We start from the raw sequence: 22,064 nt of genomic DNA, 5'->3' as shown, positions 1-22,064 counted from the left end.
CTACTGCAAGTGAAGCGAATATCTTGAAACTGAAACTACAATCCCGGACAAAAATGTTGAGTCTATCTATTGAGAGAGCTCCTCCTTTAAGAAATTTCTGGATGCAAATCTCCTTCGTTTTTATAAAATCATATATATTTTTGTTTGTTCTCTATTTCTCTCATTATATATAATTCATTTCATCTTTTGTAACCTGTTGCTGTATTTTAAAAGATTTGTATGTATGTATTTTTAAAATGAAATGAACTGAACTGAATTAACGCCACTTTGCCCTTCTAAATTCGCTTTCCCCCGAAGCAATGTTGGATTAGTATGTAGTTCTATCATTTTTGCTACCAAATCATGCATTCAACATTGAATTGGGGGAGGGGGGAAGTAATTTTTCAAGAACATAAAGTCTTCCTAAAAAGTCTCAACTATTTTTATCCGGGATTGTAGATCACGAAACACGATGAAACGGAACAGTCGACAATCCACTCGAAAGAAAACGAATTCGACCATTTCACGACGCACGACGCACAACCCACCCTCCCAAACCCTTCATATCAACGACGGCCGAAAAGGTTTGAGTTTGATATCAAGCAATGTTTTCTTAACTTTGTGGATTTTCTAGAAGGACAATATTTCTGATAAAAAGTGGAAAACAGCACGTATGTGTGCAGTCCTATCCCCTTTGCGTGAAAACAAATATGTACTCAATTTTGATCACAATGAGAATTGTGGCGTCAACTTTTGCAAATTCGGGCGTGAACTTGTGCAAACTCGGGCGTGAACCTTCGAAATACATTTTCATGGGAATTTACTTGACAACTTCTCTAGAGAGTCCAGCCGAAAGAGAGAGAGAGTACCCTGTTCACCAAGTTCAAGACAAGCTCAAAACAACACAAAAACTGGCACGAGAACGGCAAAATACCTGGAAAAAATAGTCATTAGCGCAGCCAAACACAATGAGTTCCCATTTCAAAATTAGTATGGTTCTTCTTCGCAGTTAAAGAGTTTGACTCCACTACATATATTTTTATGCTCATTCCTCGTATTTAAACGAATAATCGACGTTGAGGTTGTCTTCCACTTTCACTCGGACCGTTGAAAAACTTTGATTTTCTTGAAGTCATATTCAAAATAATTTTCTGAATTACCAACTTTTTCTTACCCTTAAATACAGCAGAGAAGTACTTCCACGATGCAAGTTTCATAATCAGGGACGGCCCAACAACTCCATCTCGGCGCCGATAATTCTAGCTACAGAGGCTCCATTGCAACATCAATTCTCCTGCTTGTCATTTATGTTGTCTTTCCAGAGAGCGTTTGCAACAGCATCATTAATAACCTTCCTGATTGTATTCCCATCATGACAGGAGCTTGACTTGCAGGTTTAAATGGCATCAGGAATTCAAGGTGTGGTGGGCCTACTTCGCCACGCGCCAGATGATTTAACTTGTTAACGCAATACTGAAAACGCAAAAGCTTACTGAAACTTGATAAACACACAGTATGTGCACCTTGGTTCTGTTTTCGTATATCTTCAATTCATAACGTAGCCCGTAAAATGCAAAAACACATTGTACCAAAAGCAAGACCGTTCTCATCGACCCTAATCGCATGACTTCTCACTTCACTGAGGTACTCGGGCACCGCGGAGCAGGGAGGGCTGGGGGGGGGGGCTTTAGCCAAATATTAAGATGCCAAATGATAAAAATGCCAAGTACTGGTACTTTAGAATGCGGTGCCTGGTACTTTAGAATGATGTGCCATGGCAAAGTGATGTTTGAAGGTGAGGGAGACAAAGAATGGTAATGTAGACTGATGGGTATGACCCCCTTCCCCTGTTAATCACGGACCTATAATTTTGATTAATTTTCATTCTTTCGCTTTCCTTTACCCTTGAGCTCGTCAAAATACTTATCGAAATAAGGTCCCTTTTCTCAGTATTCGAGAATTAAGAAACTGGTCGATGCAGTGAAAAGCTTTACAAGTATGTCTCAGCTCTTACCTTACCTTGTGCATCAACATAAGAACTTTCTTTTAGTTTTCGACAGAAGAGAAAGAGAGAGTCAAAAAACGACAGGATTTCTGGATGAATTTGATAAGGCAAATGTTTACCATGTACATCACAATACCTAAACTGTTATAAATTTGTTTATTATAAATACTCACCGAGGATAAAGTAATATGTTTCTCACTTTACATTGAAAATCTATTTAGGTATTTCTTTATGAATATCTTTGAGGTCTAGAGTTGTTGAAGACACCGGCACTGTCCAGGGGCATGGCTATTAGCTTCATGATAAGGAAAAAATTTGCAACAGTGATTTGCAGCTTCTTCTGCTATGTAAATGATATTTCCATTCCGATAAGCGTATGAACGATTCACTTCTAGCAGATACGAAATAATCACGCAAGTTTTTGTAAAAGTTGCTACAGTCGGAAACTCATATATATGTTCTTGATAATTGCGAAGACAAATGACAAGGGTACTTTTACCCTCCTACTCTATCCCCTTTACCGTGTCTGTAAGTATCGTTCAGGTTGAGTGAACAGCGCCTGAATAGGGTACCAAGTTTTCAAATAGTTTACACAAAACACAGTAAACACACCAGTTTCAAACCAAGTAGCTGATCTTTCTGAGTGTGTTACAAAGTTAATGAAAGGACGGGAATAAAATTTATAATGTTGGTAGTAACACCTATTATTTTTGTGCTTTAAGGCAAGATAACAGTGGCAATAAAACTGTTGAAATATGTACCAAACTAGCAAACATGATTCGGGTCGATAGAATGGTGAACAGGGCGGGAAAGGGTGCGACAGGAGGTGGAATGAAAATTCTCCGACGTCGTTAAGTACAACAATTGCCGTTCTGTGTTAAGTACAATATGTTCTTTTAGAGTTTGTCAGGAGTCACAGTGTCCCTTTCCACCACCTTAAGTGTCAAATAGATTTGAATAATAAAGAGTTGAAAACTGGGGCAGTGGTTTTTCCATACTTATCAACTAGAAAGGTAGCATGCTCTGGTACAGCACTATTTTACAACGAGGGTTCCTTCATTTACATATCTTTTGACGCTGTTAACTGCAAGAACTAATTGCAACGTAACTTTGTCTAAACATTTCGTTTTAGAAAAAGTGAATTTGTATATAAGAACAGTAAGATAAAACTTTATTTGATTCAGTCGGCAGTTTATAACAAGTGCTTAAAATGAAACTGAAGATAAGTAATTCAATAAATCTTAAGAAGGGTTGAAGGGGGATATGAAGAGATTTTTGTCAGTAGACAGTCATATGGCTACCCTGGGCGACAGAGTCTCCATTATTTAGTCTCAGAAATATACAGTATTCTCTCTATTTAGCGGACACTGTCGGGACCAGAGCAAGGTGTCCGCTAATTGGAAATGTCCGCCTTTTGGAAAGTTTTGCAATATAAGTTTCAAAGTTTAAATAGACCCTTGTTTTGTATCTAAAAGGTGTAATCAGTGGTGGCGCCAGGGGAGGGCTAGAGGGGCTATAGCCCCTCCGTTGGAAGCACTTAGCCCCCCCCATCGGAGGCAATTTTAGGTTATTGTCGGAGCAAATTTGACACAATAACGTACGAAAAACTGCATATTTTAGTCATTTTAGCCTCCCTGTCGGAAGCTCCAAGCCCTCTGTCGGAATACTTGAAAAAATATTCATTTGTCTTATTTTTTTGTTCGCTGGCTCCTAAATGTTTTGTACTGTCTGCTAATTGGAAAGAAAAAAAGCCAAATTCACTATTTTGTGCAAACAATATTATCCGTTGATTGGAGTGTCCGCTAATTAAGTGTCCGCTTTTTAGAAAGTTTTTTATGAGACTTTAACCAGAAAATGATTGGGAAAAAATTTTTTTTCCCGCTAATCAGAGGTGTCCGCCTTTTAGAGTGTCCGTTAATTGGAGAGAATACTGTAGTTCGAAATTAGTTCCAGAAATAATTATTTGAGCTTCCTTCTTTGCCACCGAAGCGGTCTACAATACTTTATCCCCGGTTTATTGAGGCTCTGGTACCCAGAGTATCATATGGCTGGACTGCTAGGTAACAAGGTAAAAGATGGTGCCTCTGCGACGAAAATTTTGACGAAAATACGTCCCCTCTTAGGCCTGCACATTATGACAAACTTCCGGCCTCTTTAAAAACTTTGTGAAAGTAATATCTAATTGCAAAAGGTGTTACACACATGAACAACAAGAGTGTTGGCATCCGAAACAGGACTTGATTTGCACCAGGGAAATCAGAGAACGACAGGTCATTTCCTCTAAAAAATTTTCAAGTCCCTCCTTTAGATGAAAGCATCTACGGAAATTCGTCAAATCTTCCTGTTTCGACCACCGACAAAATATCTGGAATATGAGTACATTCCTCCTGGTCAGACAGCATTATGTCTAGCAGAGTCGATTAAAATATCTAAAAATTTAGTCCTAACTTAACCGATATCTAATTTGCATGGGCAGCCCGGCAAAAAAGCTCCTTCTAAGAATGCGTTCAGAGCGACTTGGATCAATAAGTCCTGCTGAGTATTGGTTGCCTCGGCAACCTGCTCCTCCACAGAACTCTCGACTTGCGGGAGAAAGTGATGCAACCAAAGGTCTTCAGCCCAGCTGCAAAGAAAAGGATACCTTATGTCATAATAATGCAGGGTTTCTATTTTCAAACGAGGAAGGGGAGAAAGAAGACGGAATGCAACTTACCAAATATGACATTAAGGCCGTATTAGACACAAGAACAAGCAGAGGCGCAGTATTATCTAAGGCGCACGAAACATAGAGCCTATGGACCATAGGAACTTTTGCATAGGCCTAGGCACTTATGACACCTTTTTGCTTTTAGTACAATATATATGTAAATCTTGTCACGATAAAGCGATTTCCCAGCACATTTCTACAGAAAGCACGCGACCAAGCGGCCTTCTTCGAAAGGGAACCAACAACTCCAGAAAGATTGTGAATGTTGTCTTAAGTCTTCATTTCATCAACATCAATAGAATCAACGTATTATATTACGAAATTATGTGACATGAAACATGAAATCATTACCTTTTAAGGCCGGCTGAATCACTGAAAGGAGCAGACAGAAACAGCCCAAGATCTGCGAAGAAAACAATGACAGTGAGTAATATGCAGATTTGTTAATCGTGCTTAGATCATGTCTTGACACAAACGACCAATGAACTAACAGAAATTTATGAAACACATTGCAGTCAGATTGGCTTGACTGTCCATAAAATGATGGCTTTGTGTGTAACAATACAAAGTGCTTTTCGAATCGATTCATGTTTGCATCCAAATTACAGAACAATTGAAAATCAACTAGCAAAAATTGAAGAGACTATAAACTAAGTGATCTGTTCAGAAGGCACATTCTTACATACTCTCAATTCCTCAAAGCAAGCTGGAAATCGTCGCTTTGGTACCTGCAACTAGTTAGCTTTGAATCTTTTTTGGTATGTTTTTCAGTAAAAACCAATATGGCACTGAAGAAACTGAGAAAATTGAGTGTGACTTTATTTGGTTTTGGTGACATTATCAAAACAAGTGTTTTGGGCATTTTATGGCAGCACCAGGTGACATTGAGCATAAGCAGATATACTATGAAACAACTTTTACACAAGTGACAACGAATTACGAAATAAAGATACAAAATTGAATGGTTCGACCTTTGGCATCTACAAAAAATTAACTTCAAATTTTGAAGACAAAATGAACATGATTTACAATAACGACAAACCTGGCATATCCAATTTAATGTCTAGCTTTTCAAGATCGATTCTAGATCTTCTGTAAACATCGCTTATCCAGGAGCTCCAGTTATCAATTTCCCTAAAAATGGATCAAGCAATATTCAGAGATTGTGAACTGGGAAGAACTTAAAACGTTTCTGAAACTGTGAGTGACTTGACAATTAACGTCACATGGGAGTGTGATTGGATTGTAAGAAAGGTATCTAAATTAAGATTGACATTAAAGGTATAAATCTAATTGTTCACATTTCACATTTCATAATTGTGCTACATTTCGCATTAGTCATGTGCCAGGTGAAGAGGGCACTCGGAAGATGGCACAAAAAAGAAAACTGAAAATCTGAAGACTCTGCCGTATTGAAATTATGAAAGCACCTGTTCACACACAATGAAGAGCAGTCCCATAGAAAATTAAACCTTAAATTGGAAAAAGTAGCTTGTAGAAGTGAGAGAGCCAATAACCCGTCTATTAAAAATCTCGCTGCCATAACACTCTTTTAACTGTAAAACCTAAACTACAAAGATATTCACCTGAAGTTTAATCGGCTTTCTGAATTTCGTGTTGCCTTTTGTCGGAGCCAACGTTGCAGAAGAACAGGCATGGTTGGTGGGAGATCAATTAACTTGAAAAATCTATGAATTCCTTGCCCAAATCGGTCCATGCTGGAAAAAAGTGAGCACTTAAAACAAGTAAATATAGAGTATTAAAATCTTGGCTGCAAATGGCTGGAAAAAAGCCGGAAATAGGCAACAAACACTGATAAAAAATCAATACTGAATAATATAAAGATTGTTGCTTTACAAGTAGTTTTGATACACACAACGTCCCCATAAAATCTGAGTAAATTCAAAGTGTTCATTTTTGAACTGAGACCAAAAAACTCATGCATAGTATGAAAGGGTTGAAATATCCTTGCTTTGGCAAACTAGATCTGAAGCAATCGACTTCAGATGTACAAATCTGAATTCTGTCGATGCCACATCTCTTAGTCGCATGACCAGGATTACTCAAAATGATATGTTATTTCAAACTCTGGCAGGGAACATGGTGCTAAAGGTTGGATAGAAGTACGATTTAATAAAGGGAATTTTTGTCTCATGGAACTTTTGTCTCCTTTCTAGCTCTCGTGGATAGCGCTCTATCAGCCTTAAAGGTTTGTTAGCAGCTGTAAATATCATCAGCTGTACCGTCTTCAAAATATATGTCCCTTAGTAGCTCAGGCTATCGACCGCGGTAAGGCAATTTTGCTGCAGTTCTGAAGGCTGAAGGTTGGGCTCTATCCTTTATTTAGGGAAGGACTAACAACGACGGGGAAGCTAAAGAAAACGAGAATAGAACAGTATCTGCATTTTGGGGGGGGGGGGGGGGAGTGATGAATCTGCATTGAAGGAACTGGCCATCCTTTGCCTCCATGCTTTGGCCTAAGGGCACGGCTCGCATACAGGAATCGCCTTTACTTTAAGCAAGACAGTTGATGACAAAAAATAAATGATATTTCCAACAATTAATAACTAGCAGGGAAAAGCGGAAACCTAACATACTGTTGTTCTATACTGTAAAGGTTATTTACCTTGTCTTTGTTGCATATGCAAGTACGATGACGTCATTTTGCAAATAGTAAAGCTGACTGTTCACTCCAATGCCATTGCTTAGATAGAAGGGTTCTTCTGTTCCACGTTTTCCAAGCCAAACAAAGACATCCGAAGATAATTTTCGATTAAGGATGAAATCAACGTCGATCAGAATAATTGTTGAGCACTTCGGTCTCTCGCGATTCACCTCAACCAAAGCTCCTAAAAAGGAACAACAAACTGCATTGCAATGGACTCGCCTAAGCTCATTGATCACACAATACAACACCGTTTGAAGGTGGAAATGGGGTGCTATGGAGAAACTTTTTCCAAGCACCGTATGTGGCAAAAGGAACAATAGCGTAATTTTCAAGCATTCTTTTAACATTTTACTGAAATGTAATAGGCTAGAATTGGAGTTATTTTTGTTAATTTATCATAATTATTTTTCACAAAGACGCAAAAAGTAAGATTTCCAATGTCCACCAGGAGAGCTACAATTCCTATCACTGGCAAGATAGCCAAATTTCATCCAACCTAACATATCAATTAATTCGAATGCATTTCCTTGTAAAACACTTTGAGATGTTTCGAAACACATCGATTGATCTAGAATTATTAAACAGCTATACACGTTATGTTTGAGAACTGGAAGACAGTTAAAATGTGCGTCTACATATGGTATGTGACTTGGTATGACGACTTATATAGCAATATATGCTAGGGTACATATTTAGCAGATAACAGAAACATAACATGATTTATATTTTTGTGAAAACAAATTATATATTGTGACGGAGTCACTGAGTGCCACGAAGACACGTGATGAAAACTAACTTAATTTTTAGAAACATTACGTATGCGGTTGTTTTGTTTAAGACTTCCTTTGTTTATTCCCTGCTGACATTGCTTTGTAATTATAATTCATGGTATGATTAGTATGCGTAGAAATTTCTGGAACGTTCGATGGTAATCTCGCAAGTATGATGTAATCACGGTAGGTATTTTTGTAAAGTTACGTAATAATAAGTAGGAGTATAAATAGAGGCTGTGTGCCCGTGAAGGGGGATTCTTTTCTTAGTGGTGGTTAGTGAGTAGAGTTGTAATGATTTTAGTGATTATTTCGGCGTGGTAAAAATTAAAAAGGTCTATTTCTTGCTTCGTGAACTGTTCATGTAGTTGTTGCGTTCGAAGCAATATTGAGTTCACGACAATATTTATAAATGAAATCTATGAAAGTAATTATGATTTCTAGTACGTCCTTTCATAGGTTATCGGCAAATAGCATTTTTTTGAGAAATGGTTGATTCGTTCGTAAAAAATAGACTCTTCCACTGCTGTTTGAATTTATACATGCGAACAAGAATCACTCGAATAAATGTGCTCCAAAAACGCTTAGCCAAATCAAATGCTTCCAATCAACTACTATGCCCGTCTACGTAATACAAATCAGAAATCTGCCTTCAGAAACAAATTATTACCTTTCCTTTTCAAAAACCCTCGCGCATATAAACAACTCTCACATGGAATTTTCCAAGGTCTTTTTGGACTCTGCGCAGGGGCCCGGAAAGTATGGCAAAAATCAGGCATGGGAAATGCATTGGATTGAAATGAAACTATATTTAGTTCTAGTAAAAACCTATCAATGGGACATATAAGGGGTGCATAATAAAACACAAATTTACGGAGATACCAACCATATTCTCGTAACAGTTTCACAAGTTCCTGAGCAGTGCAAATCTCATTCTCTTCGACGCTGGCAATAAAACTTGTCTTGCCTCGAATTTCGTCCATGGTCTGATTGAAAAATAAATTTCATCCTTGCAAGTTACATGCAATACTGGATATACGTATAAAGATATAGCTCAAAATAAAATGGGATTCTCAGCTAATTGTGTGCATATAATCAAGCATATAGCTCATTATAAATTAATTAAATTAGTGAACATGCCCTTTCGTGCAGAGTTCTTATCGAATTCTGAGAAAATCTCAAATGACATGATCCTGTAACAAACGCTTTAAAACCCCTTCCACATAGACGCTTACGTGAAAACAGAAAACCCTTGTTTCGTTTCCATTTAGATGAGAAAGCGAACTTTGCAAACGTACTCTAGTGTCTCTAATAGAAGGGGGAGGTAATGGAAGGGGGTGTTTATGTCGACCAGTTCTCAATAGAAGGGGGTTGCTAATAGAAGGGGGTGTTCATGTCGACCAGTTTTCAATAGAAGGGGGTTGCTAATAGTAAGGGGTGTTCATGTCGGCCAGTTTTCAATAGAAAGGGGTTGCTAATAGAAGGGGGTGTTCATGTCGACCAGTTTTCAATAGAAGTGGGGTGCTAATAGTAAGGGGTGTTCATGTCGGCCAGTATTCAATAGAAAGGGGTTGCTAATAGAAGGGGGTGTTCATGTCGACCAGTTTTCAATAGAAGTGGGGTGCTAATAGTAAGGGGTGTTCATGTCGGCCAGTTTTCAATAGAAAGGGGTTGCTAATAGAAGGGGGTGTTCATGTCGAACAATTTTCAATAGAAGAGGGGTGCTAATAGAAAGGGGTGTTCATGTCGGCCAGTTTTCAATAGAAGAGAGTTGCTAATAGAAGGGGATGTTCAGGTAGGCTAATTTTCAATAAAATGTCAGTAAACTTCAATGCCAAAGGGGAGCTAATAAAAGGAGTGGATGTTGGTAAATCTTTTAATTAAAAGGCAGTGGAATTATTAGGATGGTGACACTGGTTACTTGATAATGGATAGATTGTTAGAGATAAAGATAGACAAACAGAACAAGAGGAATTATTGACAAGTGAAAATTGCGTGTCCTGGTCATGACAGGTTTGTAAAATTTAATAGAAGGGCGGGTGCTAATAAGCGACAGAGCGGAGGGCAAATTCTTCTGAAGTCAATACAAGGGGGCCCTTCTATTAGAGACACTAGAGTATTTGTGAAGACGCTGCTACGTAATGGTAAGGGATATATCACGGAGATTAGGTTTACTGAGCAAGGTGTTCTTATAATCCAAGAGTCAATTATAAAAAAATATACACATCTTACTGCGCAAAAGGAATCGTAATGTAATATGATACTACGTAATATTACTTACGCTGAAAATTTCAGATTTGGGAAATGAATAAGAAACAAAATTTCATTACGTTTGGTGAATTTGGTGAAAACAAATTTTCTATCACGGTGAGCTTATTTTTAAGCAAGTTTTAATATGGAAAATATCCAAACAAAATAATTTTTTATTCTATACAGGGGAACAAAGAACAGACATGAAAAGTAGAAAATTCATTATTAATCAGATTAATGCAACTTGTTATAATGACACAACCCAAAGAATAATATGCACTTAGAAAATCTTCTAAATCATTGAAAGTAAAGTTAATGTAGCCCCCGTCTAGGGAAAACGACTTTCTAAGCAACATACATTAACTGCTATCTTACCGGTTGATATCATACGGAGGATACTGTAGACAACATACCTTGAGCCAGTGGGAGAAGCAGGAAATGAAATGCTTAGCCTCTATCGTGTCGTCAGTCATGAACAGCACATTTCTGTACCGCTTAATCTGAAAATGGAAATCATATATGTTATGTGGAAATAAAATCATTACTGTCATCAACAGTGGGTGTATTTTCAAATAAGTTCAAAACTTCAAGCTATAACAAAAATTCAAGCTATAAGAATAGCTCACCAATCTGCAATATTCTTGTAACGAAGTATTTTCTAAAGACGTAGAGTATGCCACTGAATCAAATGTTGAAGTTGTTTCATCTGAAAAGCAATGATTAAAAAGTGTTGTCACCGTTAGGACAAAAGCTTTAGGACAATGAAAATTGCTAACGATTAATCAATTTGTCGTTACGAAAATCAAACTAGACACCTCTAATCAGAGATAAACAATTATTGAGAATATTGTTAAGAATATATATAAACTCTATCAAATAAAGAAAACCAAAAAAGAGCATTTTTCGTGCAGTTATCAACTACAACGTAAAAGTGCATTAATAAAAAATCCTTTTATGTTTGACTATAACTTAAAAGCAGAAATTTAGGTGCATCTTTAGTCTAAAAAGAAAGGAAAGAGGATAGGTTGACCAAGCTCTCAAAATAAGTTAAAATATGTTTAGGGATAACTCATATTCATTCTTAAAACAAGTGGTGCTCTCTCCTCGATTAGCCCAACTATTCAGAGAGTCCCTCCTTAAGGAATTCCCCTTCATACAATTTGGTATGTAGGCTATTATTTCTCTGTTGTTTTTAGATTTGTGTTTAATTTGTATTGTATGTAGTATTGTATTAATGTAACTGAAAATTTGTATGTAGTTGAATTTTTAAAATAGGAGACGGAAACTAAAAAATAAGAGTTGTCCTGAAAAGCAAGTTCGAAACTTTTTTTAATATCTTCCTAATCATGTATTAACATTTCCAATGATACAGATCTAACTAGCCAGAGGTTTTAGCATATCTCTTTTGACTGTCCTTTCTGAATGTTGGTGACACCGTATCAAAAAAGGTAATGAATTTGAAAATGTAAGGAAACGTAAGTTAAAATTTTTGTGGTATTCCAATTGCATACTCATTTGATGTAATTACGTAGTCACTCTAACACTGGGATTTTTCTTCTAATAAAATCAGTACCATATCAATTTGTGGTTGACGTCAGTAAAAACTGGCGATGGACAAGAACAAATCTGGGGGATTTCTTCACTTTCAATAAGAATTAGGAAGAACTTCTGGAACTAATTCGATGATTTCAGCCAATGAATTGTTTGATTTGATTTGACGGATGGAGGCTCCCTACAAGGACCGAAACTCGTGAACGTTTTCTAAAGCAAGTTAAGACTCTTGGAGGGGAAAAGAGGTTAACATGTTGCAACAGTACCTTTGAGACGAATAGTCAGGTAAGGTTTTGATCTATCTTGCCATGCTGCTGTCCAAGGCGTGATACCTGCAGGAAACCCTGTAGGCGTCCAGGCAACTGATCCTAGCTCAAATCGACTGACGCTTGACTGGAAAATCGCTGTAAACAGTCTAAAACGAAGAAAGGCTAAGAAACTGGCAAAACACATCGCAAATTTCAAGGGAAACGCTAATGTTTATACAACTGCAAACGTTTAGGGCCTGAAATTACGGCCTAATAATTAATTTGGCATAATCGTTGATATTGTCATAATCTATCGAGAATAAAATTGTCACGGTCGTGGAGCTATCTGAGCTTTGATAAGCATCACAACACCAAGTGCTGTATTTTTACTTAACAGCACTGTGGATTTGACAAAAAAGTCGAACTATCACATGTGAGCCCATTTGCAAAGAAAATCGATTCGGAAGTGACGTACCAGCATTACTCGTGCTCAGACCTCTAGGCGCTCTCCAAGGAATCTTATCCAAGAAAATTTTTTTCACGGCCTCTGTAACGGAGATCCATTCACTTTCGTTTTGTAGCCGCAATTCACCAATGAAGTCTAGAATACTATCATACATCACCAAACCATCTGCTAAAATACAAAATACAGAAAAAAATATTACCAACTTGACAGATAAGACATGCAGCGAAGTTAGAGAAGTTTAACCACCTCTAGCTAGTAAAAGCAAACAAAGAAATCAATTCAAGCGTCCCACTTGAACTTGAAAAACATGAAGCATAACAAAGACAAATCTGACATTGTCCAAAAAATCAAGCAAGAATTTTAATAAAATCCCTTGAAGATTTCCCTTGACAGTATTACACAGGCACTACATGACAAACTAAAGCAAATAAAGAATAATGTTTTATTTTGCATTCAGGCTTATGGACGTTAATTTCCAAAATAATTTAAAAAATCCTAAAGGATCCTTAGCATAACAAGTGTTATTCAAAGCCAGCCAACTATTGCTTAGGATATGCAGCTATCTAGCAAAAGAATTTATTGCTGCACCTATAACAGACTCTCACAAATGTTTAAAGTACTTTCAAAGGTCACTAGCATACCATCAGAAAAGCCCCAGCCATAACCTGCGGCAACTGCAATGAGTAGGGTGCAGGAATCTAGAATTAAAAGCATCAATTCAAAGTTTATAGAAAAGTGGAAACAATACTTCAGTTCAGATTCTTGCAAATAATTAAATAAGTTTTGTTTACCGATGTATGCGATGAAAGGCAACATACAGGTTTGATGTCGCAGAAATTTACACTAGTGGCCAGGTACTGCGTAAAAAGCGTTCTTGAAAAGTCTCTGAAAACATTAGATGTCTCTGTAATTTTGACATTTTCGACATTTTATGAGGTCATTATTAATTGTTTTTGTTTGAGTGTCGTAATGAACCGACCTGCAAGGAGAAAGATAAGTAAATTCCGATTCAGTGTCTATCGCGCGCAGTTGTTGTTAAGGCTATGTACATACAACCATAGAATTTTATCGCCAAAATTTAAAAAAACATTTTACTCGCATCTTTTGTTAAAAATTAATTATATATATATATATATATATATATATATGAAATAATGAATTAGAAAATCTTTTTTGTCCACAGTGTGCATCATTCAAACAAAATGTATACAAATACAGTAAATCCCGATAACACGAACCCCTGAAAACTTGAACATTCATTAACTCTAACCATTTTTATTGTTTCTTTGGAGGTCAGAGTTATAGAGATTACTGTATAGCAAATGTTTTTGATGGAAACCTTGCCTACACTTATCACAATCTCAAAGAATACTCGTCACCCAGTTACGCGACAAAGTGCCTTTAAGACTTAAGACTAGAAGGTTAAGACTTAAAAAACAGACTGACATATGACAGCAGATGCTAACAAGAGCAATAGTTTCAATTCTATCACCATAACATTTGAGCTAAACAACCTCTGGTTTCTAAATAAACAAAACAAAATTTTCTTTATAAATAATAGGAAAATAAAACTAAGTTAAATACCATATATGGTTTCTCCACCCACCCACAAAACAACGGTGTTTGCCTTTGCAATTATCATCGGAAAGGTTATATCAGAACAGACACCTTCCTGTTGAGAGTTGCTGATACTAGAAGCAGAAAGGTGTTAAGGGCATTGGAGGTTCCCTACCCTTTATGTAAAGAAGAGTAATGTTTTGTCGTGTACCTTGTTCTGTTGAGACCCCCTCCCCCTGTTGTGTACTTGGGGGTATCCTCCTTGGGTCACTACCATAAGATAAGCATTCGTAATATGAATAGTTCAGGTGTGCATGTTTAGTTTCACTTTAGGACAAATAATCCTGTCAGCTGAAGGGGCGGGAGTGCACTTTTAAATATACCAATATGGGAAGAACCAATAACAAAGTTTGTTAATGTCTAATGTCTACTACTTTTCACCCCACGTATGACTTGTTGTCTTGCGTTTCCTTGGATAGCTATTTGCTTTCTGAAAGAACACAAAATAGAGTGAAAAAGACCCTATTTTGCTTGATTATTTAATTTTGTTCTCTTGTCTTGGCTGACAAAAGACTGTAGTTGAGTAACATATGAAAAGTTATTAGAATGCTACGCATTGCCCGCAACGCAGCAGCAAGAGATATCGAATTCTCTTCATTAAAAGATAACGTTCAGTTCAAATATGAGCAAGCAGCTCTTTTGAAAAACAAAAACAGAAGACAAGTCGTGGAGTAATATATCATGGCAAAATATGGTGCCCATCCCCCAAAACAAAAACACCGTTAAGTTCATGCTTCATAGCCCGTTCCGCATAAAACTGCTTTCTAGCATGCCCTCAATTTTTGGATAAACCCATTTTGGAAAAAGATTTAAATGCTAGTCCCCATCTATAACGCAAATATCTAAGTAATAATTACTGCCCAACAACGAAGAAATAATTTGTTATTTGCTAAAACGTCCTTGTACGTATAACATATCACGAGGTCGTGCCATCGTGAATAATTCGATTTGTTGTTTCACATATATACTACAATTATATACAATTATATTCTTGGCCTAATTGGAAGTTATGCTTGAACCGTAACATAAATTATTCCTAGCGTCATGAGATAAACCTTGGGTCAACCCATTAATGCATGCCACCTAACGCATCCTTTGCCATTTAGCAATCTAAAATTTAAATGCTAGTTCCACTGAAAAGGCTTCGCTAAAATATCCATAGCTAGATGATACAGTTGACTTATGAAAATCCATAAATATTAACATGGAGGTTCTATATTCTGATTAAATAATGTAAATAATCTGATCTTACTTTAATTATATTTAATTTGTTTAAAGACACTGTCTCATTGAACTTTGAGCATACTCGCCTGGGCAGGTTTTTCTATACAATATCAATAGGTTTTGGTCTAGGAGCCTTAAATCTTGATGATCAGTCACCAAGGGAAGCGGTGGAAATTACAATAGGTATACGAGCCATTGACTCCTCGTGCTTGGAATTACAAAAAGGCATCGTTTTGTTTGGAAACACCAAGGAGAGTACTGTGTTCCGAATCTGCGTGTAGTCGCAATATCGCGGTACCTGCACATCGAGACACAGCACCTCCCGTACATTCCGGAAACGGTACCCTTGTTTCCAGAAATATGAAACGAGGACATGATGAACAACCACTGCTGACTGAACAATCACTTAGATACATTAGGGTGACGTCACAAACTTTCATAAATTCTAATGCTTGTTCAATAGCTGCCACGAAGGTTAGGAGCTCGCTCCCGCACTGTTGAACAGGATAATAAATACTGTCCACAAAAATAGAATAATATAGTACATTACATATCAACGGTTTAACAAGTTTATCACCTAAGATCTAATAAGGTAAACATGAACCTAAATGCTTTGTGTTTTATATGTCGGGTTTATGTGTCTAGTGTTTAAACGATGACGTCATTGAGTTAAAAAATAAACAAATCAAGATATTGTAATCAATTAGGCAGAATCAATCAACGTGAAAAGGATATGATTAGTGCTATAGATCCACAATAACAGTACTTTTGCTGACAAGTATGATGCAAATGATATTTGAAATTTTTTAAAATTTTTTTTACTCGAAACAACCTAAAAAGCCGCAAGATACATTCTGAACGCCATTTCGGGTCTTTTCGGTGAAATTGATGCTGATTTTTTGAAAATAAGGACTTTGTGATTTTTGAAAAAGTCATGACCCCGGACCTGCAAAAAAGATGAAAAATCTTGAAAGTTTTCAAAAAAAATTTTCTACTCGAAACAACCTAAAAAGCCGCAAGATACGTTCTGAACGCCATTTCGTGTCGTTTCGGTGAAATTTATGCTGATTTTAGGAAAATAAGGACTTTGTGATTTTTGAAAAAATTCATGACCCCGGACCTGCAAAAAAGTTGAAAAATCTTGAAATTTTTGAAAAAATTTTTCTTACTCGAAACAACCTAAAAAGCCTCAAGATACGTTCTGAACGCCATTTTGGGTCTTTTCGGTGAAATTTATGCTGACTTTAGGAAAATAAGGACTTTGTGATTTTTGAAAAAATTCACGACCCCGGACCTGCAAAAAAGATGAAAAATCTTGAAATTTTTAAAAAAAAATTTTCTACCCGAAACAACCTAAAAAGCCTCAAGATACGTTCTGAACGCCATTTCGTGTCGTTTTGGTGAAATTTATGCTGATTTTTTGGAAAAAAAGGACTTTGTGATTTTTGAAAAAATTCATGACCCCGGACCTGCAAAAAAGTTGAAAAATCTTGAAATTTTTCAAAAATTTTTTTTACTCGAAACAACCTAAAAAGCCACAAAATACATTCTGAACGCCATTTCGGGTCTTTTCGGTGAAAATTATGCTGATTTTAGGAAAATAAGGACTTTGTGATTTTTGAAAAAATTCATGACCCCGGACCTGCAAAAAAGTTGAAAAATCTTGAAATTTTTCAAAAAAATTTTTTTACTCGAAACAACCTAAAAAGCAACAAAATACGTTCTGAACACCATTTCGGGTCTATTCGGTGAAAATTACGCTAATTTTAGGAAAATAAGGACTTTGTGATTTTTAAAAAAATTCATTACCCCGGACCTGCAAAAAAGATGAAAAATCTTGAAATTTTTCAAAAAATTTTTTCTACCCGAAACAACCTAAAAAGCCTCAAGATACGTTCTGAACGCCATTTCGTGTCGTTTCGGTGAAATTTATGCTGATTTTAGGAAAATAAGGACTTTGTGATTTTTGAAAAAATTCATGACCCCGGACCTGCAAAAAAGTTGAAAAATCTTGAAATTTTTCAAAAATTTTTTTTTACTCGAAACAACCTAAAAAGCCACAAAATACATTCTGAACGCCATTTCGGGTCTTTTCGGTGAAAATTATGCTGATTTCAGGAAAATAAGGACTTTGTGATTTTTGAAAAAATTCATGACCCCGGACCTGCAAAAAAGTTGAAAAATCTTGAAATTTTTCAAAAAATTTTTTTTACTCGAAACAACCTAAAAAGCCACAAGATACGTTCTGAACGCCATTTCCGGTCTTTTCGGTGAAAATTATGCTGATTTTAGGAAAATAAGGACTTTGCGATTTTTGAAAAAATTCATGACCCCGGACCTGCAAAAAAGTTGAAAAATCTTGAAATTTTTCAAAAATTTTTTTTATTGAAACAACCTAAAAAGCCACAAAATACGTTCTGAACGCCATTTCGTGTCGTTTTGGTGAAATTTATGCTGATTTTTTGGAAAAAAAAGGACTTTGTCATTTTTGAAAAAAATTCATGAGCCCCGACCTGCAAAAAAGTTGAAAAATCTTGAAATTTTTCAAAAATTTTTTTTTACTCGAAACAACCTAAAAAGCCACAAAATACATTCTGAACGCCATTTCGGGTCTTTTCGGTGAAAATTATGCTGATTTTAGGAAAATAAGGACTTTGTGATTTTTGAAAAAATTCATGACCCCGGACCTGCAAAAAAGATGAAAAATCTTGAAATTTTTCAAAAAAATTTTTCTACCCGAACAACCTAAAAAGCCTCAAGATACGTTCTGAACGCCATTTCGTGTCGTTTCGGTGAAATTTATGCTGATTTTAAGAAAATAAGGACCTTGTGGTTTTTGAAAAAATTCATGACCCCGGACCTGCAAAAAAGTTGAAAAATCTTGAAATTTTAAAAAAAATTCTTTTACTCGAAACAACGTTAAGAGCCTCAAGATACGTTCTGAACGCCATTTTGGGTCTTTTCGGTGAAAATTACGCTGATTTTAGGAAAATAAGGACTTTGTGATTTTTGAAAAAATTCATGACCCTGGACCTGCAAAAAAGTTGAAAAATCTTGAAATTTTTCAAAAAATTTTTTTTACTCGAAACAACCTAAAAAGCAACAAGATACGTTCTGAACGCCATTTTGGGTCTTTTCGGTGAAATTGATGCTGACTTTAGGAAAATAAGGACTTTGTGATTTTTGAAAAAATTCACGACCCCGGTCCTGCAAAAAAGTTGAAAAATCTTGAAATTTTTAAAAAATTTTTCTTACTCGAAACAACCTAAAAAGCCTCAAGATACGTTCTGAACGCCATTTTGGGTCTTTTCGGTGAAATTGATGCTGACTTTAGGAAAATAAGGACTTTGTGATTTTTGAAAAAATTCATGACCCCGGACCTGCAAAAAAGTTGAAAAATCTTGAAATTTTTCAAAAATTTTTTTTTACTCGAAACAACCTAAAAAGCCACAAAATACATTCTGAACGCCATTTCGGGTCTTTTCGGTGAAAATTATGCTGATTTTAGGAAAATAAGGACTTTGTGATTTTTGAAAAAATTCATGACCCTGGACCTGCAAAAAAGTTGAAAAATCTTGAAATTTTTCAAAAAATTTTTTTTACTCGAAACAACCTAAAAAGCAACAAGATACGTTCTGAACGCCATTTTGGGTCTTTTCGGTGAAATTGATGCTGACTTTAGGAAAATAAGGACTTTGTGATTTTTGAAAAAATTCACGACCCCGGTCCTGCAAAAAAGTTGAAAAATCTTGAAATTTTTAAAAAATTTTTCTTACTCGAAACAACCTAAAAAGCCTCAAGATACGTTCTGAACGCCATTTTGGGTCTTTTCGGTGAAATTGATGCTGACTTTAGGAAAATAAGGACTTTGTGATTTTTGAAAAAATTCATGACCCCGGACCTGCAAAAAAGTTGAAAAATCTTGAAATTTTTCAAAAATTTTTTTTTACTCGAAACAACCTAAAAAGCCACAAAATACATTCTGAACGCCATTTCGGGTCTTTTCGGTGAAAATTATGCTGATTTTAGGAAAATAAGGACTTTGTGATTTTTGAAAAAATTCATGACCCCGGACCTGCAAAAAAGTTGAAAAATCTTGAAATTTTTCAAAAAAATTTTTTTACTCGAAACAACCTAAAAAGCAACAAAATACGTTCTGAACACCATTTCGGGTCTATTCGGTGAAAATTACGCTAATTTTAGGAAAATAAGGACTTTGTGATTTTTAAAAAAATTCATTACCCCGGACCTGCAAAAAAGATGAAAAATCTTGAAATTTTTCAAAAAATTTTTTCTACCCGAAACAACCTAAAAAGCCTCAAGATACGTTCTGAACGCCATTTCGTGTCGTTTCGGTGAAATTTATGCTGATTTTAGGAAAATAAGGACTTTGTGATTTTTGAAAAAATTCATGACCCCGGACCTGCAAAAAAGTTGAAAAATCTTGAAATTTTTCAAAAATTTTTTTTTACTCGAAACAACCTAAAAAGCCACAAAATACATTCTGAACGCCATTTCGGGTCTTTTCGGTGAAAATTATGCTGATTTCAGGAAAATAAGGACTTTGTGATTTTTGAAAAAATTCATGACCCCGGACCTGCAAAAAAGTTGAAAAATCTTGAAATTTTTCAAAAAATTTTTTTTACTCGAAACAACCTAAAAAGCCACAAGATACGTTCTGAACGCCATTTCCGGTCTTTTCGGTGAAAATTATGCTGATTTTAGGAAAATAAGGACTTTGCGATTTTTGAAAAAATTCATGACCCCGGACCTGCAAAAAAGTTGAAAAATCTTGAAATTTTTCAAAAATTTTTTTTATTGAAACAACCTAAAAAGCCACAAAATACGTTCTGAACGCCATTTCGTGTCGTTTTGGTGAAATTTATGCTGATTTTTTGGAAAAAAAAGGACTTTGTCATTTTTGAAAAAAATTCATGAGCCCCGACCTGCAAAAAAGTTGAAAAATCTTGAAATTTTTCAAAAATTTTTTTTTACTCGAAACAACCTAAAAAGCCACAAAATACATTCTGAACGCCATTTCGGGTCTTTTCGGTGAAAATTATGCTGATTTTAGGAAAATAAGGACTTTGTGATTTTTGAAAAAATTCATGACCCCGGACCTGCAAAAAAGATGAAAAATCTTGAAATTTTTCAAAAAAATTTTTCTACCCGAACAACCTAAAAAGCCTCAAGATACGTTCTGAACGCCATTTCGTGTCGTTTCGGTGAAATTTATGCTGATTTTAAGAAAATAAGGACCTTGTGGTTTTTGAAAAAATTCATGACCCCGGACCTGCAAAAAAGTTGAAAAATCTTGAAATTTTAAAAAAAATTCTTTTACTCGAAACAACGTTAAGAGCCTCAAGATACGATCTGAACGCCATTTTGGGTCTTTTCGGTGAAAATTACGCTGATTTTAGGAAAATAAGGACTTTGTGATTTTTGAAAAAATTCATGACCCTGGACCTGCAAAAAAGTTGAAAAATCTTGAAATTTTTCAAAAAATTTTTTTTACTCGAAACAACCTAAAAAGCAACAAGATACGTTCTGAACGCCATTTTGGGTCTTTTCGGTGAAATTGATGCTGACTTTAGGAAAATAAGGACTTTGTGATTTTTGAAAAAATTCACGACCCCGGTCCTGCAAAAAAGTTGAAAAATCTTGAAATTTTTAAAAAATTTTTCTTACTCGAAACAACCTAAAAAGCCTCAAGATACGTTCTGAACGCCATTTTGGGTCTTTTCGGTGAAATTGATGCTGACTTTAGGAAAATAAGGACTTTGTGATTTTTGAAAAAATTCATGACCCCGGACCTGCAAAAAAGTTGAAAAATCTTGAAATTTTTCAAAAATTTTTTTTTACTCGAAACAACCTAAAAAGCCACAAAATACATTCTGAACGCCATTTCGGGTCTTTTCGGTGAAAATTATGCTGATTTTAGGAAAAAAAGGACTTTGTGATTTTTGAAAAAATTCATGACCCCGGACCTGCAAAAAAGTTGAAAAATCTTGAAATTTTTCAAAAAAATTTTTTTACTCGAAACAACCTAAAAAGCAACAAAATACGTTCTGAACACCATTTCGGGTCTATTCGGTGAAAATTAAGCTGATTTTAGGAAAATAAGGACTTTGTGATTTTTAAAAAAATTCATTACCCCGGACCTGCAAAAAAGATGAAAAATCTTGAAATTTTTCAAAAAATTTTTTCTACCCGAAACAACCTAAAAAGCCTCAAGATACGTTCTGAACGCCATTTCGTGTCGTTTCGGTGAAATTTATGCTGATTTTAGGAAAATAAGGACTTTGTGATTTTTGAAAAAATTCATGACCCCGGACCTGCAAAAAAGTTGAAAAATCTTGAAATTTTTCAAAAATTTTTTTTTACTCGAAACAACCTAAAAAGCCACAAAATACATTCTGAACGCCATTTCGGGTCTTTTCGGTGAAAATTATGCTGATTTCAGGAAAATAAGGACTTTGTGATTTTTGAAAAAATTCATGACTCGGACCTGCAAAAAAGTTGAAAAATCTTGAAATTTTTCAAAAAATTTTTTTTACTCGAAACAACCTAAAAAGCCAC

At 35.7% G+C, this 22,064-nt stretch overlaps 2 protein-coding genes across 2 annotated transcripts; both read right to left on the bottom strand.

The window, feature by feature from the left end:
• Nucleotides 1-3,701: 3,701 nt before the first annotated feature.
• LOC148960510 (cortactin-binding protein 2-like) lies at nt 3,702-9,112 on the bottom strand. The gene is made up of 6 exons (XM_089113009.1): nt 9,016-9,112; nt 7,318-7,540; nt 6,278-6,409; nt 5,734-5,825; nt 5,043-5,094; nt 3,702-4,607 (listed from the first exon to the last, which is right to left on the bottom strand). Exons 1-6 carry the CDS (start codon nt 9,110-9,112, stop codon nt 4,433-4,435), a joined length of 771 nt encoding a protein of 256 aa, XP_088969135.1. The 3' UTR covers nt 3,702-4,432.
• Nucleotides 9,113-9,681: 569 nt separating this feature from the next.
• On the bottom strand, nt 9,682-13,642 carry LOC135688634 (uncharacterized). Its single transcript, XM_089112368.1, has 4 exons — nt 13,286-13,642; nt 12,197-12,812; nt 11,006-11,085; nt 9,682-10,879 (listed from the first exon to the last, which is right to left on the bottom strand). The coding sequence occupies exons 2-4, from the start codon at nt 12,381-12,383 to the stop codon at nt 10,751-10,753; spliced, it is 396 nt and encodes a 131-aa protein (XP_088968494.1). The 5' UTR covers nt 12,384-12,812; nt 13,286-13,642; the 3' UTR covers nt 9,682-10,750.
• Between the last annotated feature and the right edge of the window lie 8,422 nt (nt 13,643-22,064).

The sequence above is a fragment of the Rhopilema esculentum genome, chromosome 3 (genome assembly GCF_057945365.1).
Source record: "Rhopilema esculentum isolate cy_ngs chromosome 3, ASM5794536v1, whole genome shotgun sequence".
NCBI lineage: Eukaryota > Metazoa > Cnidaria > Scyphozoa > Rhizostomeae > Rhizostomatidae > Rhopilema > Rhopilema esculentum.
Note: the sequence above shows the minus strand (reverse complement) of the source record. Positions and strands in the feature narration are given on the sequence as shown.

Bases quoted from the DNA above. Each gene is read 5' to 3' on its own strand.
- LOC135688634 (XM_089112368.1), bottom strand. From the start codon at position 12,383: ATGTGTTTTGCCAGTTTCTTAGCCTTTCTTCGTTTTAGACTGTTTACA. The intron at 11,086-12,196 runs GTACTGTTGCAA...ATTGCTTTTCAG, and splicing joins CCTGACTATTCGTCTCAAAG to ATGAAACAACTTCAACATTT. The intron at 10,880-11,005 runs GTGAGCTATTCT...TTCCATTTTCAG, and splicing joins TACAAGAATATTGCAGATTG to ATTAAGCGGTACAGAAATGT.
- LOC148960510 (XM_089113009.1), bottom strand. From the start codon at position 9,112: ATGGACGAAATTCGAGGCAAGACAAGTTTTATTGCCAGCGTCGAAGAG. The intron at 5,826-6,277 runs GTGAATATCTTT...ATCCATTTTTAG, and splicing joins GAAAGCCGATTAAACTTCAG to GGAAATTGATAACTGGAGCT. The intron at 5,095-5,733 runs GTTTGTCGTTAT...TTTTCTTCGCAG, and splicing joins CATTAAATTGGATATGCCAG to ATCTTGGGCTGTTTCTGTCT.